The sequence below is a fragment of the Lithobates pipiens genome, unplaced genomic scaffold, assembly GCF_037356315.1.
Source record: "Lithobates pipiens isolate NorthernLeopardFrog02 unplaced genomic scaffold, aLitPip1_a1.2 Scaffold_16, whole genome shotgun sequence".
Classification (NCBI taxonomy): domain Eukaryota; kingdom Metazoa; phylum Chordata; class Amphibia; order Anura; family Ranidae; genus Lithobates; species Lithobates pipiens.
Window position 1 is genome coordinate 40,133,675 of NW_027507748.1, and position 24,590 is coordinate 40,158,264.

General features: G+C 45.3%; 1 protein-coding gene across 1 annotated transcript in view; it reads left to right on the forward strand.

Annotated features, from left to right (window-relative positions):
- Nucleotides 1-17,455, forward strand: part of LOC143984094 (cell surface glycoprotein CD200 receptor 1-B-like) — a 45,828-nt gene extending 28,373 nt beyond the window's left edge. The window contains exons 4-5 of the mRNA XM_077484411.1: nucleotides 11,797-12,042; nucleotides 16,555-17,455. Coding sequence (XP_077340537.1) covers nucleotides 11,797-12,042; nucleotides 16,555-16,661 — 353 coding nt within the window. The 3' untranslated portion in view covers nucleotides 16,662-17,455. The remainder of the gene's footprint in view (nucleotides 1-11,796; nucleotides 12,043-16,554) is intronic.
- Nucleotides 17,456-24,590: the final 7,135 nt, after the last annotated feature.

A 24,590-nucleotide genomic window follows, 5' to 3' on the forward strand; every position in this document is an offset into this window, starting at 1 on the left:
TTATTAAAGGGGGCTCCCGGATTCCGATAAGCCCCCCGCCCGCAGACCCCGACAACCAACGGCCAGGGTTGTCGGGAAGAGGCCCTTGTCCTCATCAACATGGGGACAAGGTGCTTTGGGGTGGGGGGGCCGCGCGGCCCCCCCTTCCCCAAGGCACCCCCCATGTTGAGGGCACGCGGCCTGGTACGGCTCGGGAGGGGGGGCGCGCTCGCTCGCCCCCCTTTCCTGGCCGGCCGGGTAGCGTGCTCGGACAAGGGTCTGTTGTGGACTTTGGGGGAACCCCCACGCCGATTTTTTTCGGCGTTGGGGTTCCCCTTTAAGTCCATACCAGGCGGCGGGGCCAGCGATGTCTCCTTCGCGGGCCCCGCCTACCTGGAGACGCGCTCGAAATGAGCAGACTTTCCTCCGAGCGGGAACAGTTTGCTCATTTCGAAAGTAGCCTACACACGGGCGGACTGTTCGCTCAAACAAAGTTTTAGCGGACAGTTTTTCGGAATTTCCGAAAAACTTTGTTCGTCAAACTGTCCGCTGAAACTGTCCGCTGAAGCCCCACACACGAGCGGACTGTCCGCTGAAACACTGTTCAGCGGACAAAGTTGAGCGAACAGTCCACCCGTGTGTACGCTGACTGAGGCCGCGTACACACGCGGGGACTGTTCGCCCAACTTTGTCCGCTGAACAGTGTTTCGGCGGACAGTCCGCCCGTGTGGGCGTTCAGCGGACAGTTTCAGCGAACAGTCCGCTGAACAAGGTTTTTCGGAATTTCCGAAAAACTGTCCGCTGAAACTTGTGTAGGCTTGTTCGACAAACTAAGTTCCGCGCATGCTCAGAAAGGATTTACACGCCGAAAGTTATAATGCAGTGTATAGGACGTCGTATTTTTCGTCCCGTCGTACGTGCCGTTCACGTCATCGCGCACGGTTTCAGCAAACTGTTCGTTCGTCGTGTGTGGCCATGTCCGTCCATGCTAATTTTGAGCGGACTGTTTTCCGAAACTGTTTGACGGACAAAGTTTGGCGAACAGTCCCCGCGTGTGTACGCGGCCTGAGAGTTCAGATATAAAAGGGGGAACTCTGTGGACTCTGATGCAAAGGGGGACTCTTGTTATTAACTTCATATGATTCGAAATGTTATTTAGTAGCAAAATATATGTATAGTTTATACAAAAAAAAAAATTGGCGTGAGCTGCTAAAGTGTTCGGGTTTGACTTATAGAAAAGGTGGCAACCCTAATCACAAATCAGAAATATAATCATCCTAATAAAGTTATGGTTATAGTGCAAAACATTTTCTGAATGGACGAGGTGCAGGGCCAGTGCAAGGATTTTTGTCTACTTAGGCGAAGGTGCATTTTGGTGCTCTTCCCACCATCCTCCTGCCATCCCCTCAATGCAACCCCCAACCCCCATATGGCATACATTTTATTTGCACATCAGAATCGCTTCTTACGTCAGAGCCCCCGCCTTGCATCAAAGTCCCCACCCATTACTCTATACATCAGGGTGCCCAGATTCCCTCCTTACATCAATGTCCCCAGAGTCTCCTCTCACCTCAGAGTCTCCAGTTTTCCACCTTTACACATTAGAATCCACAGAGTTCCCCTAAAATCGATGTCCTCAGCATTCCCTTTGTACATTAGTGCCCTTCCCCTACATCAGAGTGCACAGATTTATTCCCCAAATCAAAGTCCCCAGAAGTCCCTCCTTACAAAAGAGTTCCCCTACATTCTTTCCTTACAATCAAGGTTCCCAGGCCCCCCCCCCCCCCTTAAGCCCTTGTACACGCGGTCGGACATTCTGACAACAAAATCCGTCAGATTTTTTCCGAGGGATTTTGTCCAAAACTGGTGTTGCATACACACGGTCGGACAAAGTTGTCGGAAAATCCGATTGTTCGGAACGTGGTGACGTTCGTTCGTTCGTTACAACAGGATTATGTTCAGGCTAGTAGCCAATAGCTTGGGTCTCGTAATTTGATCTGAGCATGCGTGGCACTTTGTCCGATCGGAATTCTCTACAAATGATCGGACAAAGTCCAATCAGATCACGTTGACGGAAAATTTAATGTCCAGCTCTCAAACTTTGTTGGTCGGACATTCCCACGGAAACAGTCCGATGGAGCCCACACACGGTCGGATTATCCGACAACACTGTCCGATCGGACATTTTCCGTCGGAATGTCCGTCCGTGTGTACAGGGGCTTACAGTGCCTTGAAAAAGAATTCATACCCCTTTAAATTTCCCACATTTTGTCATGTTACAACCAAAAACTTAAATGTATTTTATTGGGATTTTATGTGATAGACCAACACAAAATGGCACATAATTGTGAAGTGGAAGGAAAATGATAAATGGTTTTCAATTTTTTTTACAAATAAATATGTGAAAAGTGTGGGGTGTATTTGTATAGCGCCCCCCCGGAGTCAATACTTTGTAGAACCTCCTTTCTCTGCAATTACAGCTGAAAGTCTTTTTGGGGATGTCTCTACCGGCTTTGCACATCTAGACAGGGACATTTTTGCCCATTCTTCTTTGCAAAATAGTTTAAGCTCTGTCAGATTAGATGGAGAGCGTCTGTGAACAGCAATTTTCAAGTTTTTCTACAGATTCTCAATTGGATTTAGGTCTGGACTTTGACTGGGTCATTCTAACACATGGATATGCTTTGATCTAAACCATTCCATTGTAGCTCTGGCTGTATGTTTCGGGTCGTTGTCCTGCTGGAAGGTGAACCTCCACCCCGGTCTGATGTCTTTTGCAGACTCTAACAGGTTTTCTTCTAAGCTTGCCCTGTATTTGGCTCCATCCATCTTCCCATCAACTCTGACCAGCTTCCCTGTCCCTGCTGAAGAAAAACATCCCCACAACATGATGCTGCCACCACCATGTTTCACGGTGAGGATGGTGTGTTCAGGATGATGTGTGGTGTTTGTTTTTCGCCACACCTAGGGTTTTGCTTTTAGGCCAAAATTAAATGTTGGTCTCATCTGACCAGAACACCTTCTTCCACATGTTTCCTGTGTCTTCCACATGGCTTCTCGCAAACTGCAACAATGGCTTTCTTCTTAACACTCTTCCATGAAGGCCAGATTTGTGGAGAGCACGACTAATAGTTGTCCTGTGGACAGATTCTCCCACCTGAGCTGTGGATCTCTGCACCTCCTCCAGAGTTACCATGGGTCTCTTGGCTCTTTTCTGATTAATGCTCTCCTTGCCCGGCCTGTCAGTTTAGGTGGACGGCCATGTCTTGATAGGTTTGCAGATGTGCCATACTATTTCCATTCCACAAGCATTTTGAAAACCAGTTAACATTTTCCTACCACTTCACAAATGTGCCACTTTGTGTTGGTCTATTACAGAAAAAAAAACAATAAAATACATTTACATTTTTGGTTGTAACATGACAAAATGTGGAAAATGTCAAGGGGTATGAATAATTTTTCAAGGCACTTTACATCAAAGTCCCCAACATTCCCACTTTACAATCAAGGTTCCCAGAGCCCCCTTTACATCAGAGTCCACAGAGTTCCCCTTTACATCATAGTCTGCACAGTTCCAGTCATACATTAGAGTCTGCAGAGGTCTCTCTTAGGGCTCATTCAGATGAGTCCTCCATACATCCACCTTGGAGCTGCGTGCAGGCAGCCTACAAAAATGGATGCAGACACAGTGTCCGCACAGACAAAATTGCATGTGGGCAGGAGCAGATGCACAGATCTGAAAGCATCCACTTCTATGGGCTGCCTGCACACAGCTCCAAGATGGATGGACACACAGAAGACAACAGTTCTGCATGGAGGACAGAAATCAGTGCCTGAATTTCCCCTTTCATCAGAATGTGCAGAGTTCCCCTTTACACTGTAAGGGGCAACTATGATGAAAGAGGGCCCTGAGCCCTTCAATCTGCCAAAAACAAACTGGTGGGGTGGACAGACACACTCTGTCTGGGCAGATCAGGGAAGATGCCAGTTGGGTGTAAACGGACAGGCGGTCTGTTTATATACAACTACCCATAGAGCAGAGTGGGCTGTGTCTGTGTCTGCTCTGCATAAGGGGACACGGACCTGTTATCCTGCAGCTCTGCTCAACAGGGGATCAGCAGACAGATCTCCTGCTAAGCAAAGCAGAGTCTGTCCCTTGTGAAAGAGGTCATTTTGTTGATGTCTTGTTTTGTCCCCATCATCTGCCTTTCAGCAGGGAGAAAGGAAGAGGTGTAGGGGGCATGACAGCTGGTGAAAGTTAGTGTGGAGGCAGCAGCTGAAGTTCACAGTGCCCGTCTACCTGTCATGGGTCTGCTGTACTGAGCAGGTGTGAGCAGGGTGGCGCCATAAGCACTTGGAGGACCCTCGGTTTTAGTGCCCCCCCTCTCTTGGCACCCTAAGTTAGCTATATAAAAAAAATAGAGGGAAGGTAACCAATAGAGTAGGGTACATCTGATGGAGCCTACACACATTCGGAATTTCCGACAACAAGCTCCCATAAAACATTTTCCATTGGAAATTCCAACCATGTGTACGGGGCATTAGAAAGCCTGAAGGCAGTGATTGGATTTCAGGGTCCTGTACGCGGTTGGACTGCCAAAAAGTCCCACACATGTAGTATCCCCGTATTCAGGAGAAGCAGCAGAATGTATTTTGTGGTGTAATTCCACATATCACTATGCCACGTTTGAACAATATATATTTTAGTGACAACTTTGTGTAAAAAAAATATATATATATATTTTCTAAAACTTGTGGCAAAACTCAACATGCCTCTCAGCAAATAGCTTGAAGTGTCTTCTTTCCAAAATGGGGTAATTTGGGGGAGTTTGTGCTATTATGTTATTTCATGGCCTCCGAATCTCTGATAGGTAGTGAGGAAGGGAAATCACAATTTTACGCCCTTAGAAAGCCTGAAGGCGCTTGGGTTTCAGGGTCCTGTACACAGCTAGACTCCCACAAAGCCTCACACATATGTTATGCCCGTACTCAGGAGAAGCAGCAGAATGTATTTTGGGGTGTAATTTCACAAATGCCAATAGCATGTTTGAACAATATATCATTTAGTGACAACTTTGTGTAATTTTCTGTTGTTTTTGTCATTTTTCAATCACTTGTGACAAAAAATTACATATTCAATGGGCTCAATGTGCCTCTCAGCAATTTCCTTGGGGTGTATACTTTCCAAAATGGGGTCATTTGAGGGGGGAGGGGAGGCTGTACTGCCCAGCCATTTTAGCACCTCAAGAAATGGGATAGGCAGTCATAAACTAAAAGCTGCGTAAATTCCAGAAAATGTACCCTAGTAGTAGACGTTATAACTTTTGCGCAGACCAATAAATATATGCTTATTGAATTTTTTTTTACCAAAGACATGTGGCTGAATATGTTTTGGCCTAAATGTATGACTAAAATTTAGGTTATTGGATTTTTTTTATAAAACAAAAAGCAGAAAATATAAAACATTTTCAAAATGTTCGGTCTTTTTCCATATCGCAAAAAATAAAAATTGCAGAGGCAATCAAATACCATCAAAAGAAAGCTCTATTTGTGGGAAAACAAAGGACACAAATTTTGTGTGGGTACAGCATTTTATGACCACACAATTACCAATTAAAGTGGAGGTCCACCCTGAAAAAATGACATAGAAATGCAACAAAAAAATGTAACCTGTGTGGGACCTGTGTGTGCCACAAAAGACAGCCGCCCATTCAGAAATCGCTGGGGGACTCGCACATGTGCAGGAGGCAAGGCTCCACTTCCTGTTTCCCTTAGTGAGGATGGCACACGATACTATGGACGGATCGGCTGACATCGCAGGTGCCCTGGACAGGTAAGTGTCCTTATTAAAAGTCAGCAGCTACAGTGTTTGTAGCTGCTGACTTTTAAAAAGAAATTAGAGGCTGGAACACCACATTAAAACAGCGCAGTGCCAAATGGTAAAAAGTGCTCTGGTCATTGAGCAGCCAAATCCTACAGGACTGAAGTGGTTAATGATTCCACTATATTTATCTCCCTTTCTGAACTCTGAGGATGATAGGGGCATGGAAGGCCTGATCAATTGCCAAGTCCTTGCGTATAATTTGCATGATCTGTCCAGTAAAATGTGTTCCTCTGTCATTCTCTATGGTTTCCGTGACTCCAAATCGGCATTACTTCCGAAAGGAGCTTCTTTGCTGTTGTCTTGGCATTTGCTTTAGCCACCGGTCAGGCTTCTATCCAGCTTGAAAACATGTCTACGCACAACAAAACATATTGATATTGGCCTGATTTGGGCAATTGGATGCAATCAATCTGAAGTCTTTGGAAAGGGAGTAGTGGCTTGGCCAAATGTCTTACCCTGGTCGGTTTTCCTGGGTTGTTTTTAGCACAGATTATGCACCCCTCAACAAAGTCTTGATATGCATTTCTGGAGTATTGAATAAACCATCCAGCCTTGCTTATGTTTCTCTCCATTGCCTTAGGGCCTACATGACTTGGGCCATTGGCTAGTTTCATGATCATCTTCTCCGTTTGAGATGGGACAAATATTCCATTTTCCTTGCACAAGAGTCCATCTTGGTCCTTCTTTGCTCTGTCCCTTTTCATGATTTCATTCATATCATCAGATGAATAGTCTTAGCATTTCTTAATCAGTTCCTTCGCCTTCTGTATTTGTTTTCTTCCTTTTCTTCAATCTGTTACGGACTTCTTATTCCTTTGCAAAATCAGTGATTAGGGTCATGATTGCTTCCATTGATGTTTCAGCAGTCTTCCTGGCATTAGGATCAGCCAACTGGTTTCTTTTTTCTTCCATGGGTTGTCCTCCAGTATGTTCCTTGACTTTCAAGATGGCTACTTCCTTTGGGAGGGTGACTGCTTCAAAAAGTTCTTATACATATTTCCAGTTTTGAATTGGTTCTACTGCAGCAGTTGTGAATCTTCTGTTCTTCCTTATGGATCCATAATCATGGACTACTTTGAGAGCATACTCGCTATCAGTGTAGATGTTGGCTGTTTGATCCTTTGCGGTCTCACAGGCTCTTGTGAGTGCTACCACTTTGGTAACCTGCGCTGAAAGTGATAAAGGGAGTAGTTGGGTCTCAGTCACTTCCTCCAATGTTGTCATCGCATATGCCATTCTTGGAACTCCTTTCTACAGATGTGAATACTCTGTAAACAGGATCAGATCAGAATTTTCAAGAGGAATGTCCTTTACTGGGGAAATTGACTGCATTTCTTCTTCCATGAGTTTAAAGCAGATGTGGTCACCCTCCTCTTCGAGGTTTTCTTCTCTCTCTCTCTCTATATCTATTATTTATATATATATATATATATATATATATATATATATATATAGATATATATATCTATATATATATATATATATATATATATATATATATATAAAACACTCAAACACTCAACGTTATCAGACCCCTATAATTCTACTCTAGTCTCATGTCGAAAGAGAAGAGGTTACTCACTATACCAAAATTTTGGTACGACAAAATTCAACTTCAGAAGAAATGTCATGTGTTGAATAGTTTTGTATGTATTCTTTAGTTTCTGAGCATGCGTAGTCTTGCACTTACCATTTTTTTTGGACCAAAACTAAACTAATGAAACGAAAATCGAATGTTGAGTTAACATCTAACAAGAATTTTATAGTCTACCCATCCAGCTTTTGTCTGACAAAAAAATAAAATCAGCTGTCTAAAGCACAGAAATCGCCAGACAGCACGCCGTACGAATCTTTCCATCTGATTTTTGTATTGTGTGTACAGTCATTAAGACCCCATACACACAATACAACATTTATTGTCTGATTTCCTTTAGATTTACCAAAACCATTTATTCCAAGGGCCTGCCTGATTGCATACAAATTGAAACTCTTAAGGTTTGACTTAATATTATATGTTTTGGGTAAATCTGAAGAAAATCAGAAAATCTAATAGTGTGTATGGGGTCTTAAGCCTCGTACACACGGTACGATTGTTGGCCAACCGAGGCATCTGACTTTTGTCAAAAGGGCATATGCCAGGATCTTGTCTTGCATACTAATGGTGCATGCTAACGGTGCAAGAAACACCAACGTAATGACGTACTACGAGGAATTTCAGCTCTTGAGCGCCACCCTTTGTGCCCCTTCTGCTAATTTGGTGAGCAATGATTCCAAGCATGCTTGTTTGCACTTTTGACTTTTGTGTACTGACCATATGAAAATCTGAAATCAAACCGTTGTCCGCCGAAAATTAGCCCGCCATCCAACATTTGTTGGCCAAAAATTGGACAGCAATTGTCAAAAGGAGTGTACGGATGGTAAGATTTTAGGACAACAGTCTGTCAACAGACAGTTGACTGACTTTTACGGTTACCAGGTTAGAGCTACAGTGGAAGTATAGTGCTAGAATTATTTCTTTTGCTCTGATGATCGCGGCGATACCTCACATGTGTGATTTGAACACCGTTTACAATTGCGGATGCGACTTCTGTATGCGTTTTCTTTGCTGCGTGAGCCTGTGGTGACGTTTTTTTTTCTTATTTATTTTTAGATTATTAAATTGTGTTTTTTAATCGAAAGAACATTTTGATCACTATTATATGTAAACATCCCTTTTGACAGTAATAGGTGGTGACAGGTACTCTTTATGGAGGGATAGGAGGTCTAAAAGACCTCCAATCCCTCCTTTGCTCTTCAAAGTTTTCAGATCACCGAAAATGGTGTATCTGAATACTGTAGATTTTTTAAAATCTGGCGCCATTGGCAGCCGAGTAAATAGGAAGTGACGTTGTGATGTCGCTTCCGTGTTTACATCCAGGAGACTGGAACAAAACCATTTCCGGCTTCATTCCAGTCTTTCACTAAACGCTGGAATCAGCGGATGTTTGATTGGGCCTTCCGATGGAACGGGAAGAGCAGTGGAAGGCGGCGAGAGGGGGGGGGGATGTCCCCTCCAGCTCCTCCGGTATAACAGCCGAGCGGCTTTTAGCTGCATCGGTTGTTATACCTGGAAAGCCGATCGCCTGCTCTAAACAACGGTACTGGGATAACCCCCGAAAGCCGAGTACGCACATCTGTGTACGCTCGGTGGGAATGGGTTAAAGCTGCAGGCACATATGAAAGCCCCACTGTAGGCCTTATTCACAATGTTCCAGGAGCTGACTGCCACCCACCTTCCACAGGTAGTTCCACGGTGAGGGGCATAAAAAAGTTCCTTCTCCAGACCGGGACTTTAGGACAGTGCCCTCCAGCAATGATTAATCTTCCCCAGGCCCTCAGCTCAGCACTGTTATGGATGATATGTTTCTTTAAATGCAACTCTATGGTGCATCTCTGTTGTACTTCAACCTGTGTGGTGTTTCCCGTTCCTATTGGGTCATTCAGTAAACATGGCTTCTGTACAGTAATGGCTTGTGCTGTCTCTTTGCATATATCACATCAAACAAGCACCTGCTGAGGCCCAAACTGTAAATCTTGTCTTAGTAGAGCTGCCTCCCAGGGGAACTGGAAAAACACTCAGGACTCTCAAAATATTGATCACCCCCTCAGCCCCCTGGACGCCCCCTTCCAGTAATTGGCTGAAACATGATAAATATTCATAACTGGACATTTGACTCTCTCTTCCCTACTGTATAGAACTGTGGTAGGGATCCAGGACCCTCCCCCAGCCGCCAGTGTGTAAGTGCCACAAGAGAACACTCACAACACTTAATGCCAGCAGCATAATGCGACGTGGCCATCTCTTTCTCAAACAGGAAGAAGTCCAAGATGATTGCGAGTCCTAAGCTTCGTCTGGAACCTTTCCCTGCTGCTAATGCCCCTGACAGATGGATGACCTGTCCTTACACTACTCACACACGACGTGTGTCAAACCTGAGAGCCAGGGCCTTAAATAGGCTCTGCCTGACCAAAGATGGCTGCTAGGGTCACATGGAGTGGCAGCCTGCAATCGGATAGCTTCCTCAGTGACCCTGGAAACCATAGAGGAATCATGTTCCTCCAGACTTCCACTCCCACTACTATGCCACTCCGATTGAGCACCACCTGCAGTGGAGAAAATAGACTTCACCCGCCTACAAGCCCTTTGGCAGTTACAAAGGCCACTTTCTGTCTTTTTCCTGTAGCCAGTCCTTGTTTGCACTAGTGTCCTCCAAGGTCTTCCAATATTGTAATTCTTCTTACAGTATTCTGTGAGCTTTAATTTTAATTATGTGTATATTTTACTTCCCCTGTACCTCTGGTGCATGAAACCCGAGACTAGCAGAGCTACAGACAGGAGAATTTACATTAGCAGTTCCTCTATTCCTTATTATTTCTTTTATTTCAGGTCTGACACTGCAACATTAGGGGAATGACTTGAATCACCTTGGGTGCAGGAGTGGTAAACAATTAATTTGGAAGTCCAGACAATTTTTATTTTTTTTAATGGGCAAAGATTAGAACATTTTGAGTTATTACTGAAACCAAAGAAGTCACAACGTTGGCTCAGGCTAACACAGTACAATGCTGCAGAGAATGGCTCTGACGTCATAATGTCACCTCGGTTCTCTGCAGTATTTAGGATTGCCCTTGTCGGAAAAGAGGACCATGTTGTCATGTGACTGTCCAAAGGACACCAGGAAAAGGTATGTATGCTGAAAATGTAAAAAACATAATGGCAGAGGGTGGTTGGATCCGGGGTGGGGAGAAATGTTGCTACTCCTAGAGTTGGGTTTTAGGAGAAATATTGTATAGGTGTACTTCCCTCTTTACTTACCTTTCATTTCCTTTTAGTGTGGTAGTATTTAGGCTTTGGTACTGTTTATAGTCTTACCTTGTATACAGATATGATTAATATTAAGTCCATGACCACCCTACCAACACCAATACTATCCCACTAAGACTTATTTCTAACTTCTGTAACTCCAAATGCATCCAAAACCAGCATTTTCCAGCTTTTGTGTAAACTTACAGTATTCAATGAAAGTAGGTTTCCTGCTTTGTTTACATCAGTGGTCTCCAAACTGTGTGGTCCTTTGCTTGCTTTTATCTGGCACTTGGGGCACTATTTCATTCACTGATACCAACATTGGGGCTTAATCCCCCCCACTGAGACCAGTGAAGATGCCCAATTCCTCCCCTTGGCACCAATGATGAGGTACAATTCCTCCCAATGACACGAAAAATTGGGCCCAATGACACTAATGATGGGGTATGATTCCTCCCACTGACACCAGCAGAGGGGCACAATTCGTCCCAATGACACCAACTATGGTGCAGCATTCCTTCCAATGATGCCAATAATTGGGCCCAATGACACCAATGATGGGGCACAATTGCTCCCAATGACACCAACGGTGGGGCACAATTTCTCCCACTGACACCAAAGGGGCATTGTTTTTTCCCACTCAAATCGAGACCTTTTCCAGCCGCTCTAAAGTCTGCTGGACAGTAAACTGGTCCCCTGTTTAGAAAGTTTGGAGACCCCTGGTCTACAGAAATCCTTAAAAAAAAGAATTCCTGGTATAGATATTTTTACATAGTTGCATTGGTCCAGAAATTGGAACCCAGACGCTAGCGGAGATCACTGAAATAGTGGTGTCTACTACACTACGATTTCCAGCTTCTCTAGGGATTGCACAGATATTGAAATACCTTCTTACATTGGTCCAATCTGGACAAGCGTAACTGTGTAAAACATATCCATACCTGACATATTCTTTATTATATTAAAACTCATTTCCTACTCCTAATATGCATTTCAAAGAAAGTTTCATCTGTACATCTGACAAACCATTGACAACAATTATTTAATAATATATGGTTTAGTAATGCGTTCTTCTTTATTTCTCCAGCTCAGCCCTCTGTGTCTCTGGATAGAAACAGTGATGGATCTCTGGAGTGTAGAGCCATTGGTGGATTCCCGGCTGCAGAGATCTCCTGGATCCCACATTCAGATTATATAAACACATCAGAAATTAAAGATTTGGATGATACTTGGACAGTGATCAGTACATACAAGTCTGATGGAGACAACGTGACATGTCTTGTGTCTCATCCCACATTTGTGAATGGCTGGAGCCAGTCTATTGTATTATCAGGTAAAATTGGTGTATGTATGGAAAGTATGTTAGATTCTCCTAATGGACATATACCTGTACACCCAGCCTTCTTACTCTACAACAGTGATTCTCAACCAGGGTTCCTCTAGAGGTTGCTAGGGGTTCCTTCAGCATTGGGCAATTTCTGCCTCTCAGATAAGTTCCCACTCACACCATTGATCTTTTTAGCTATCTGTAAGGAGGTAATTCTTCCCAATGACCACAAGTGTAAGGACCATTCTTCCCACTGACCATCACACTAATGCATCATGAGTTGTAGATTTCTAAGTTTTAGCAGGGGCTCCCCGAGACCAGTGAACTATTTCAAGGGTTCCTCTGTGTTGAAAAGGTTGAGAAAGGCTGCTCTACAAGGTGTACAATCAAAAGCCAAAATGTTGAAGGATCCCACTCTATGGACCTCAAAGTTCTTTCCCATATAGCTCAAGCAGACACAGCCTAAATTATGCTGGCATCTCTGCTTAGAGGCGGCTCTCTAATTAGGCAAAATAGGCGTTTGGCAAAGGCCTCGCACTCACAGGGACCTTGCGGCCACCTAATTTGCACTCACAGGGACCTTGCGGCCACCTAATTAAGAGCTGCCTCTATGGCTGGCAGCAAGGTTCTCCACGCCATCAGCACAGTGCCAAGTCTCTGCCAGTCTGCTGTGCAACCCGCTCAATTGCACTAGTGAGAGATCTACATGGTCCGTGGAGAGATAGTGGGCTGTGATCGGGACTGGTTCACTTAGCGACGGAAGCTCACTGACAGCTCCGGATCACAGATAGAGCTGCTCTGCAGAACTAGCACCGCCGCTGACAGTTCCCCCCTCCCCTCCCACACGGACAGGAGAGGAGAGCTGCTTATGCTCCTCCTCATCCCCATTGCTGGATCTAGGGGGTGCTGGGGTGGGCTGCGCCTCCCAGCCAACACCTACCGCTGTGGATATTGTGCCTGGGCAGGTTTGATAAATGTCAACTTAAAGAAGCTGTCAGGGCCTAGCATCTCCCCCCTCCTTTTAGCCACAGGACAGTAAGGAGAGATATATTGATTTGCTCCACCTCCTCCCACCCCTCTCCTCGGTGTCTGCTCTGCCCAAACACCAATACTGTGCGCAAGAAAGGGGTGATAAAGTGGGAAATTTTGAAGCACTGCGGGCGGCAGATCCATCTGGCTGTATGATTGCTGCTGTCTGATCCTGCAGAGACCAACCTGGGGTAAGGGAGCTCTACACTACCACTGGACTCTCTCCATCTCCCTCCCTTCTCTCCCCCATCTAGAACTTATGGACAACTAAACTCTGACATAAGGGGGCACTCCGCCAGGTTCTGACATAAGGGGGCACTCCGCCAGATGCTGACATAAGGGGGCACTCCGCCAGGTGCTGACATAAGGGGGCACTCCGCCAGGTGCTGACATAAGGGGGCACTCCGCCAGGTGCTGATGTAAGGGGGCACTCCGCCAGGTGCTGATGTAAGGGGGCACTGTGCCGTATTATGATGTAAGGGGGCACTGTGCCGTATTATGATGTAAGGGGGCACTGTGCCATATTCTGATGTAAGGGGGCACTGTGCCGTATTCTGATGCAAGAGGGTACTCCAGCTCTTTCTTTCTTTCTTTCTTTGGTGCTATTCTTCACCAGGCAACATTACTCCCCATGCCCATCCCTGACGTCCCCTCTCCAGTCCCCTTGACCCTCATCTATTTGCCTCTCCCCATCCTTTCCTCATGCCAGCACAAATCCTCCTCCATTTGTATCCCTATAAAGAGCAGGCTCCCCCAGTTTCACTCCAGTTCTCCTCTACCAATCCCCCATCTCCTACCCACTCACCCCCCCCCCCCCCCCCATTCCGTCTCCCCTACCCCATGGTTCCCACCCCTGTCCCCCACCCACATTTTTTTAGGGACTAAGGAAGAACCCCGAGACATCTTACTATTGCTGTTGTTTGTGTGGGTGGGATGTGTACTGCACCAATCCCTGCTGACCCGACTCTCCTATTCATCCCGTGTGATTCGTGCAGTGGACATCCCACCCACACAAGCAGCATCAGTAATAAGATAATCCACCTTGGGGTTCTTACTTAACCCCTGCAAAGTGCCAGAAGAGAGCCAGAAACTCTGGAGGGGAAGGTAGAGGGGTAGGTGTCATTCCAGTGTAGATTTAGCCCAATGACAGCCTGCTAGAATATTTAAGATCTATGACATCTCTGCAGCTCTGCTTGAGTAAGCGAAATCTGTATTATACTTTACTGCCCCTAAACTGTACCCTCCTGCCCTCTGTACTGTGCCTACTTACCCTCCCACTGTACCCTCCTGCCCCTGTATTGTGCCCACTTACCCTCCCACTGTACTGTACCCTCCCTATACAGTGAACTTGTATCAATTGAATTATTTTGCCAATTACAGGAGTGAGTGGGGCCTCGTGTCTAAGCTTTGCCTAAGGCCTCACAAAGCCTAGAGTTGCCTCTGGCTCTGCTCTCATTTCAGAAGTGCAACAGTGTTACCACCCCATCAATAGAAGTTGCATTAGGTGGACTTCACTGGCGGGCCCAATAGGTATTGATGGACTTTGTAGGGGGCCTAAGAGAAAATTTTATAAGTATAAATGTCTTTATAATTTTATAAGTGCTGCAGTACATATTTACTTCACTGGACAGCCATAGTTTTACTTTAAATACCCCATAGGTAGGATATTCCCTTACAGCAGGGGTGCCCAACCAGTGGCTTGGGGGCCACACGTGGCCTGTGAAGTCTTCTGATGTTTCCCGTGACCTCCTGCTTTGGGATAGCAGGTTCTCAAGCCCTGATCATGGGTTGCCGACCCACCATCCCAGAGCATCAGTGTTTTAAATGAAGGCAGCAGTAGAGGAAGCAAGCAGCTGCAGAGGGAGCAGTCACATTTGCCGATGCTTCCTGTATAGCGGCGGCTCCTGTCCCAAACGGAGGGATACCAAATGCATTCTGCCTGGGACAGCAACAACCTAAATGGAAGACTATTATTAAAGGTAAGTTTATTACTAAAAGCAGTGTATATATGGGCATATCTGTTCTGCAGTGATTACTGGGCTGATTTCATACTGATCTGCAGGTGCAGCGCATTGCACCTTCGGGTTACCTGCACTGAGCCATAGACATCTGTTATTATCTGCGGGTTTGGTGCACTTTCAGAAAGTGAAACCACTCCTGCAGGATATAAAAGACATTAATGGCAAAGTGCAGCTAACCTGCAGGAAAGCCACAGGTGCACCGTACTGCACCGGCAGTGCAGGTAAACTGCCGCACATCAGTGTGAAAGCAGCCATAGGCCCCTTTCACATGATCGGCTCAAAGCACGCGGACCCTCCATTCACCTCTATGGATGGACTTGTGTCCATTTGCACCCACCTACCTCCAATCCGATCCACTAAAAAAAAAAAAAAAAGAAACAGGTGATCCCCTTACATCTGGTTGGATCAGATAGGGGGGCCCACAGAGTAGAGTGGGCTGTGTCCATGTCCGCTCTGCATATACAGTGCAGATACAGATCGGTCTTCCGTCCGCTCCATTTATTGTGGCCCGTGACCAGTTACCAAGTCGCTTAAGTGGCCCTCGCTCTTCAAGAGGTTGGGCACACCTGCCTTGCAGGTTGGTAAGGAAAAAATATATCTTTGCTAGTAGTAATGCATAGCAGGAAATTCTCCTCTTTAGATTGATGGAGTGGATCCTATTTTTTGTTCTGCTGGCACAAATATCTTATGTGTGTTATCATTAAAGTGTATGTAAAACTTAACACTGAACTTTTCTGATTTTCTCCCTTTTGGTTTATGAAATATACTATTGAAAGTGTTTTAATATCTGTTCAATAAGTAGAAAAAAACGGTCTCTCCACCTGTGCTGCACTGTTATCAGTTACATTATTCTGATGATTACAGAACTACATCCATCCATAGCTCAGCCTGTTGCCCCAGAACCTTCAATAAGCCCCTCACTGGAGACCTCCAGCCTGGTCCTGCCTCTAGATATCCTAAGACCTCTGAGTAGAACTTTGAAGGCCCCTTTCTGCCTGATGCTTTATTAACCACTTCCTCCTCTTCTCTTGGGGCCTGAGGCTCCCCTAGGTCTCTCACACCCACCTAATGCCCTCTCTGCTCTAATTTGTGGCCCCTGAGCAAAGTCACCCTGGGGCCCTTTAGTGGACGTTGTTGTTCAGGTACCCCATTAATGCCTTTGCCATTAGCTGTTCTTGGGGCCATACACCATGAAGCCACACTTACCTTATTAGCCATACCTCCAGATGTACAGCCAATGGTGAGCTATGTGCTACATGCATATTATAGTGCCTCTTATTGAAGTCTGTTTATATTGCCTTTATACTTTGAATGTCTGCCTCCTGTTGCTAAGACTTAAAGGTGTGTTATAAATGGGGGGGGGGGGCATGATTATGTGGGTGAGGGCTTCCTGCAGGGGTCACTGTACCATGCAATGGAAACTGTATGTTTCTTTAGATAACACTATTTTCTTTTCTTTTGTCTTTAGGTAGAACACATTATTTTTGGAGGATTATTGCCCTCATCATCTTCAGTTGTCTTGTCATAGGACTCTTTTTATACTGCAGATACAAGTCCAAGGCAATTCCTATGTAGGAATAGAGACATAATCTAAAGTAGAACTCTGGAGGATATTTGCAAACCAAGGGATCAAGTAAATTAAGCACAAATCACCAGAGGCCTTTTTACCACTCCTGATGGTTCAATGATGGACAATGTCTGTGGTCTCCTTCCAGTATCTCTGAAGTCTCTGATGCAGCATTACTGGAAGAGCAACCCAGAACAATAGAACAGCGGCTGCCAGGAACAACAGCTCAGTTCATTGGTTGAGCCAACAGCCTTGGCATAAGGCATACAGCTCAGTCCTTGTTATATTCTTAATATCTAAATTTTAATTGGCTTTATTATACTTTATTTAGAATATTAATTCTCAATAATTGTGTGTATGATAGCTTTGGATTAACATCTCCAGATGGTGACATGCTGAAATTGAAAAAGTAAACATTTAAAACTTGTCAGGATTTTGATGAATATTGTAAATCTTATATATGCTTTTAAAGACATATTCCTGTATGTAACTGATATTTTGTTTAGAGTCTTAAGCTATTCCCTTCCCCCCCCACTTCCTGTCATTAGAATGGTCAGCTATGTATGATTGATACCAGATGGTAGATAGCTATGGTAACCACTCTTTAACCCACACCCTTGTGAAGGAGGGTTTATTCTTTTGGCGCAAATTTAGAAGCTTTGGTTTATATAAGCAAAAGCTGGTTGGAAGGACGGTCTCTTGGATCGACACTCAGCTCTGAATACATCATACATCTCAGCACACAGACTTTCAGCTATTCTTCAGCATACAAAGGGTTATTACGCCATTTTAGATAGAACAATAGAATACATGTTTTAATGCTAAGAATTCTTCTATCTTTTAAAACGAATGAACTATACTAGAATTTTATCATTGTACTATTTTTGTAAGTATTATTTTCTACTTTAGTGTGTACAATAAAACACACATTTTGATTTACGCTGACTCAGAACTAATTAAGGAAATTTGTCTCACAATCTCAAGCTTATCAACTAGAGATAGAGATAGAGATAGAGATAGAGATAGAGATAGAGATAGGGATAGGGATAGGGATAGGGAGAGATAGAGATAGAGATATATATATTTTTACAGTCCTAAAGCACATGGCCCTCTGGTGGCATTGTACCCAGTCCCCAGCAGCTCTCTCAACACAGCATCTCACAGCAGATAGTCTCTATGGGCTCAGCACAGGATCAGTCTGTCCTATTTTGTGAGGCATAGTGGGTGCAAAGGTGGTAAAAGTAATTGGGCGCCAGACCCTTCTTGGATGCAAAATAGGTTTTATTTCTTTTAACAGTCCTTTTATATTTTGCAAGGGAAAGAGAGTTGGGGCCAGGACACCCTTAAGTAGTTGCAAATTTAAAAGGCAGACTCAGAGGGTTCAATAGGAGGACAGCCGTACAGGAAAAGGATCCAGCAAGGTGCAGGGCGAACTTTAAGGCAGAGCAAAAGGGGCAGCTGCCCTGGGCCCTGTCATTGTTGTGGGGCCCAAAGCAGCTGCCTCACACTTGCCAACTATCTCAGTTTAAATTCCCTTGTCCCTTGAAGTTTTAGTCCTGTGCTGTGTCCCAATATCTCAGTGTGAAGTGCTGCTACTAATGTTGTCCAGCTCTGCCCTATTGTTGTGTACAGATGACCCACCTGCAGACCCCGTGTTTACATGTAAATAACTGGCATTGATATGCAAATAGCTGCGGCAGGCAGCATTGATATGTAAATAAAGATGGCATTCATATGTTTATCATGCCATACCACCAAGTTCCCAACCACCTAGTGGTGGAAGAGAAAAGTATTACAAGGCCAAACTTAGAGAGAAATCAATGGATCTCTAACAATTTAACTATGGTAGCTACCCCTGACAAGGAATTTGGTGAAGAGCCCCATGACTAAACCCCACGGCGCTACAGAGAAAAATACAGAGGAGAATAATTGAAATAATAAAAGAGGTGAGTGAGGACAGAGTTAGAGTATATTTTCAGTTAAATGTTGTAAAACTTGGATGACAAATATATGTTCTGTCTTATGCCCAATACCTTTTATATAACTTAAACATGTCATTCTAAAAGGCGTCTATAATGTTGGAATGCATCTTTTTCTCGAAATAAAGCGTTTTTAAAAAAAAATCTGTTTATACTTACAGTGGAATGTTTCTACTTATGTTTTTATTGTGCAATTTTGTATAGTTTATATACTGTGTTTGCGCGTGTTTGCAAAATTAAAGTGGGCCAGTCTGGCTGAAATCCAGGGCCACATTTTTGCCCCAGTCCAGCCCTGGATATACAAATATATAAAGACTAAAAAAAGTAAAGATTTGGGAGGTGAATATCACACTTCAGAATTACATTTTTTTGTCTGTTTTTTGTTTTTTCTTTTTTTGTTGTATGCTGTTAATATTTTAATGGACTTATGGAGCTCATTTATAACAAAGTACAGGTCGGATTGAAGACACTTTACAACATTATGAAAGAAAAGGTTAAATGCTAAGTCCTGCTTTACAGGCTGCCACTGTGCATAAGGATGCTGGGGGACTGCCCACAAGCTAGAGAGTCAAGGAGAACATTTGAGTATGTGCTGTCTGCCGAGGGAGTGAGGGGTGAGATGAGTAAAAGTGTTCATTACTAGTACCCCAGGCATAACCAAGAATTTCATTAGAAATAACGGTCTGCACATCACTATTAGCTGCTCTATTTTGCAACCAACTCTACACAGTGTAACAACCGGTAGTGCAATATATTTATATGAATAGAATAAGCTGTTTTAGATAAAAACATAACAGTACGATTATTGGGATCGCATATAGTAGCAAATGTATAACATTGGCCCTGTACCCTGCCCTTAACAAAGAGAAAACGTCCTTCAGAGTCTGCTCTTATTTCCATAAGTACAAAGGGACACTTATTATGAAAAGCTATTCTATTATAACTCCCCTCACCCTTGGAATGGGTGATGGTGCATGAAACCACTGATTATATGGGAAGAGACGCAGGCGAGGGATCGACCCTGCCACAAAGTGCGTCTCCTGCAGGAACACTACCTCCGCCCCCAGGCGGTGCAGTTCATGCCAGAGATGATCCCTTTTACAAAGTGAACAGAGCCCCCTCACATTATATGACATGATCTTCATGCTACCCACCATCGTCTTTGGACATATTGTTTCCCAAATGTCTTATTGCACCACTCCTCAATGTCAATTCTCCCCACACTCAGACCTGTCCCACCCTGGATACCTCCCTCCCGATTGCACCTGGTACGTGAAAAAGAGAAAACCTCTACAAAAAAAAAAGTCTTGGGACCGACCTATTGGGGAAAGAGTAATTAAAAACATGAGCAGAGTACCAAGTGCTACTGGACCCCATGGCTATATCTCTATACCAATGTAATTTTCTATCACTTCAGCATATGAAATCAGCATATTAAATAAGGGACCATACAGAGTTACAGTAACACTTTTTACCCTTTTTCTCCCTTCCTACTCTCTTCTTCCCCTCTTCCCCCTCGTTTCCTTCACTCTCCTCTCTCTTTCCTTCTCCCTTTCCTTCCCCCCCCCCCCATATTTATCCACTCTGTATAGTCCCCTTCACCTGTTTCTAATTCTAGTCAGTGAACTCTTTTTTCTTTTTTTTTCCTATTATCCCTTAGTCAGTATTCAGGCAGACCCCTCTGGCGCTATTTTTTGGCCCTGTCTCTCTGTGTGTTTTCTTTCGTCGGCCTCTAACCGATACTTGATACCATTTCTCTGGACGCTGTATAAAAGATTGGAATTATTCAGTCTCCAATGTGGAAAGTCCACTGCAGGTAGTTCCAGCACTTCTAGAAAGTGTTGTAAACCATCTTTCGTTTGGAGTGTTGCTGATTTTTCATTCCTTGTGGCCATTACCTTAAAAGGGTAACCCCACCGATATTTAACCTCAACAGTCCGCAAGGATTCCAACAGAGGTCTAACAGTTTGTTGTTGCATAAGTGTTCGATATGAAAAATCTGGGAACAAAGCTATTTTAGCTCCCTCAAAGTCAACCGTTGTAATATTACGAACTGCTTTCATAATGGCTTCCTTCACCGTATATCTATACATTTTACATTTTGAGAAGTAAGAGAGGCATGATGCACCCTATATATTTCAATCTTCTCAGGTGCCGAGGCCCCCAGAATTAAGCAAAATAGGCCAATCACAGGTGGAGGCAACTCAGAGGGCTGTATTGTTTCAGGCAAGCCCTTTATACCTATATACTGCCGACGTTCTCTATTTTCATGATCGTCCATCTGATCCATAAGGGAATTCAAAACTCTCTCATGATATTTAGTCATATCCTGGATATCGGCCACTGCTTGTCTGATATTATCCTGGCCCATCTCCACTTCTTCCACTCTATGCCTCAGTGCTGTCACTCCATGGCCTGTTTACATGAAACTTCAACCGCAGTTATAAGCAACTGAATATCTTTCTTTGTTGGGAGGGCTCTCAGTTGCTGCCTAAGATCTCAATCCAATGTTATATCTAACTGTACCATGTCCATTAATAAGCCTGTAAGACTGAAAATTTCACATACGGCACCTGTTCTGTGGTTGCTGGTGATTCACTGCTGGGCCTTGTAGTGCCATTACTCTCTCCCAGAGAGCCATTTCCAGGGTGCTTACCGATCCCTCCTGTAAGCCCCTCCATCACAGAAATGTTTGTACTTGGTACTAGATATTTGCCACCCAGTTCACCACCAGGAGTTATAGTATCCCTCCCTGCTATCGAGAGGCAGTTGTCTGGGGACTGAAGGCCCTGCCCCCGACCTAAAACTATATGGCCGCGGCTGGGTGTTAAAGCACCCCTTCCGAATCCAGGTTATCCTTGGCCCAGCACTGAGGGACTGCATTCGCGTGTCTTTTGTCCTCCCTTCAAATCAGGGGAGGCGTGTTTCCTTCCTGTATCTCTGCATGCTAGGAGTCCGTGTTCTGTGCCCTCAGGTACACTCTGAGCCTGCTCGCCTGTGTCTTCACCCCACCGTGCAGTTGTGTGGCCGCGCAGTTGCTCGCGGACATGCCTCTAGGGGGTTGAGAGCCTGCCAGCTATCGCTGTTAGCCTTCCTGGAGCCCGGGGATCTCGGCACGCTCAGTAGTATTTTTGTAGTGCTTGTAGTAGTTAGTCACATTAAACTGCAATCGTTCTGTAATGTTTCCCCATTCTTTCAAGTTACCTCCTTGCTCAGTTCTGAGGAAGACAATTACATAGGAAGTGTATTTTAAATAGTTTGCTAAAAATGTATTATATTTTTAATAGTGAATACCTGGGGGCATTGTCATGGTATGCTTCTCTTATCTCCATGTGCAAACAATGCATCTTCTGGCCTTCTTGCTGCTCCTATAGCGGGGTGCATCATCCTGAAGACAGGGGGTATGGAAGGGTACTGTTGCAGGCAGGTGCCTACAGAAGGGTTAATGTTTTTTTCTGTCATGACAGTCATGTTCTGAGGTTTCTGGGTCAAGTCTGCTGTCTTTCCTGTGAAACTGTTACAATGTTGATGTGTGGTGGATTTGAAGGACTGATTGGCTAGATTTTCCCATCAATTTTCCAAAGATCCCCATAAAAGGGGACCCTTCAGTGCCCCAGGAGAAATCTGGTGGAAATACTGTGCAATAAATGTGTTGCGCTAATAAAAAGAAAACTTGTGTAAAACAAACAAGTCCAAGTGTCGGTAGTCTCTCAAACAGACCATGGATTCCATATGTGTCAAATGAAGTAAAAAATCTTGTATTCAAGATAAATCAGAATCCCTCCACCAGGTGAATACACCACCACCACAATTAGAAATGGACTCTTACCAAAGAGCCTGGACCCTCTATTATGGAAGGTCATGCAGGCTAGAGGTTTAATCTCCAGCACTGGTCACATATGGGAGACAGGGGAAACGATCCCAGATTGGCCACAGGATGGCTCCAATCCTCTTTCCTCAGGCCGTTCAGTTAACTAGTTGCCGACCGCCGGCCGTCAAATGACGGCCAGCCGGCGCAGCTATTGTGGCGGGAGGCCGTCATATGACGGCCTCCCGTTTAAACAGGGAATGCGCGCGATCGTGCGCGCGCATCCCTGTTTCTTCGGTGGCGGCGTGTCACGGAGACACCGCTCGCCACCGAAGGGGGTGAACAGCCATTCGTTATGGCTGTTTACCACGTGATCGGCCGTGATGAAGTCACGGCCAATCACAGATGGTAACACCCCGAACGTGCATGGCGCATGCGCGCGATCGCGAGCTCGCACGTCGGTGGCGGCGTGTTCCCCGGGAACACTGCTCGTCACCGACGCTGGTAAACAGCCATTGGCCAGCTGTTTACCCACGTGATCGGCTGTGATCCTTTCACAGCCGATCACTCAAATGTAAACAAACCGCGGTAACGGGATGTTACCGGGTTCTCCTCCTCACACACCGATCGTGTGTGAGGAGGAGATTGCGGTAACATCTCGTTACCGCATACAGTGTACACCAAACATACTGATTGCCCCCCCCAATAAAGAGGACCTGTCACCACCCCTCATAGTACCTGTCAATCACAGTCCATCAGAGTACCTGTCACAGCCCATCAGAGTATTTGAGTACCTGTCACAGCCCATCAGAATACCCAAGTACCTGTCACAGCCCATCAGAGTACCCAAGTACCTGTCCCGGCCCATCAGAGTACCCGAGTACCTGTCACGGCCCATCAGAGTACCCGAGTACCTGTCCCGGCCCATCAGAGTACCCGAGTACCCGTCCCAGCCCATCAGAGTACCCGAGTACCTGTCCCGGCCCATCAGAGTACCCGAGTACCTGTCCCGGCCCATCAGAGTATCCGAGTACCTGTCCCGGCCCATCAGAGTACCCGAGTACCTGTCACGGCACATCAGAGTACCCGAGTACCTGTCATGGCACATCAGAGTACCTGAGTACCCGTCACTGCACATCAGAGTACCCGAGTACCTGTCACGGCACATCAGGGTACCCGAGTACCTGTCACGGCACATCAGGGTACCCGAGTACCTGTCACGGCACATCAGGGTACCCGAGTACCTGTCCCAGCTCATCAGGGTACCCGAGTACCTGTCCCGGCCCATCAGAGTACCCGAGTACCTGTCCCGGCCCATCAGAGTACCCGAGTACCTGTCATGGCACATCAGAGTACCCGAGTATCTGTCACTGCACATCAGAGTACCCGAGTACCTGTCACGGCACATCAGGGTACCCGAGTACCTGTCACGGCACATCAGGGTACCCGAGTACCTGTCACGGCACATCAGGGTACCCGAGTACCTGTCCCGGCTCATCAGAGTACCCGAGTACCTGTCCCGGCCCATCAGGGTACCCGAGTACCTGTCCCGGCCCATCAGAGTACCCGAGTACCTGTCCCGGCCCATCAGAGTACCCGAGTACCTGTCATGGCACATCAGGGTACCCGAGTACCTGTCACAGCCCATCTGAGTACCCGAGTACCTGTCACAGTCCATCAGGGTACCAGAGTACCTGTCACAGTCCATTAGGCCAAAATTTATGAAGAAAAATTACTAATTAGCAATAATTTATGACAGAAACTAAGAAAAAGGCATTTTTTTCACAAAATTTACGTTTTATTTTATTTATAGCACAAAAAATAAAAAACCCACTAGTGATTAAATACCACTAAAAGAAAGCTCTATTTGTGTGGAAAAAAGGACGCAAGTTTCATATGGATACAGTGTTGGATGACTGAGTAATTGTCATTCAAACTGTGAGAGCGCTGAAAGCTGAAAATTGGTCTGGTCAGGAAGGGAGTGTAACTGCACTGTACTGAGGTGGTTAAGGGAAATAATCCTGAGGTCCCTCTCTGTCCAGTGATGTCCACGAGTGTCTGCAAATACTGACAAGTTGTAGGCTGTTATGGTGCCAGATGGCTCCCCCAGCTGCGGGGGCCAGTCGGGGCTCCCTGAGGGACAGGGAGCC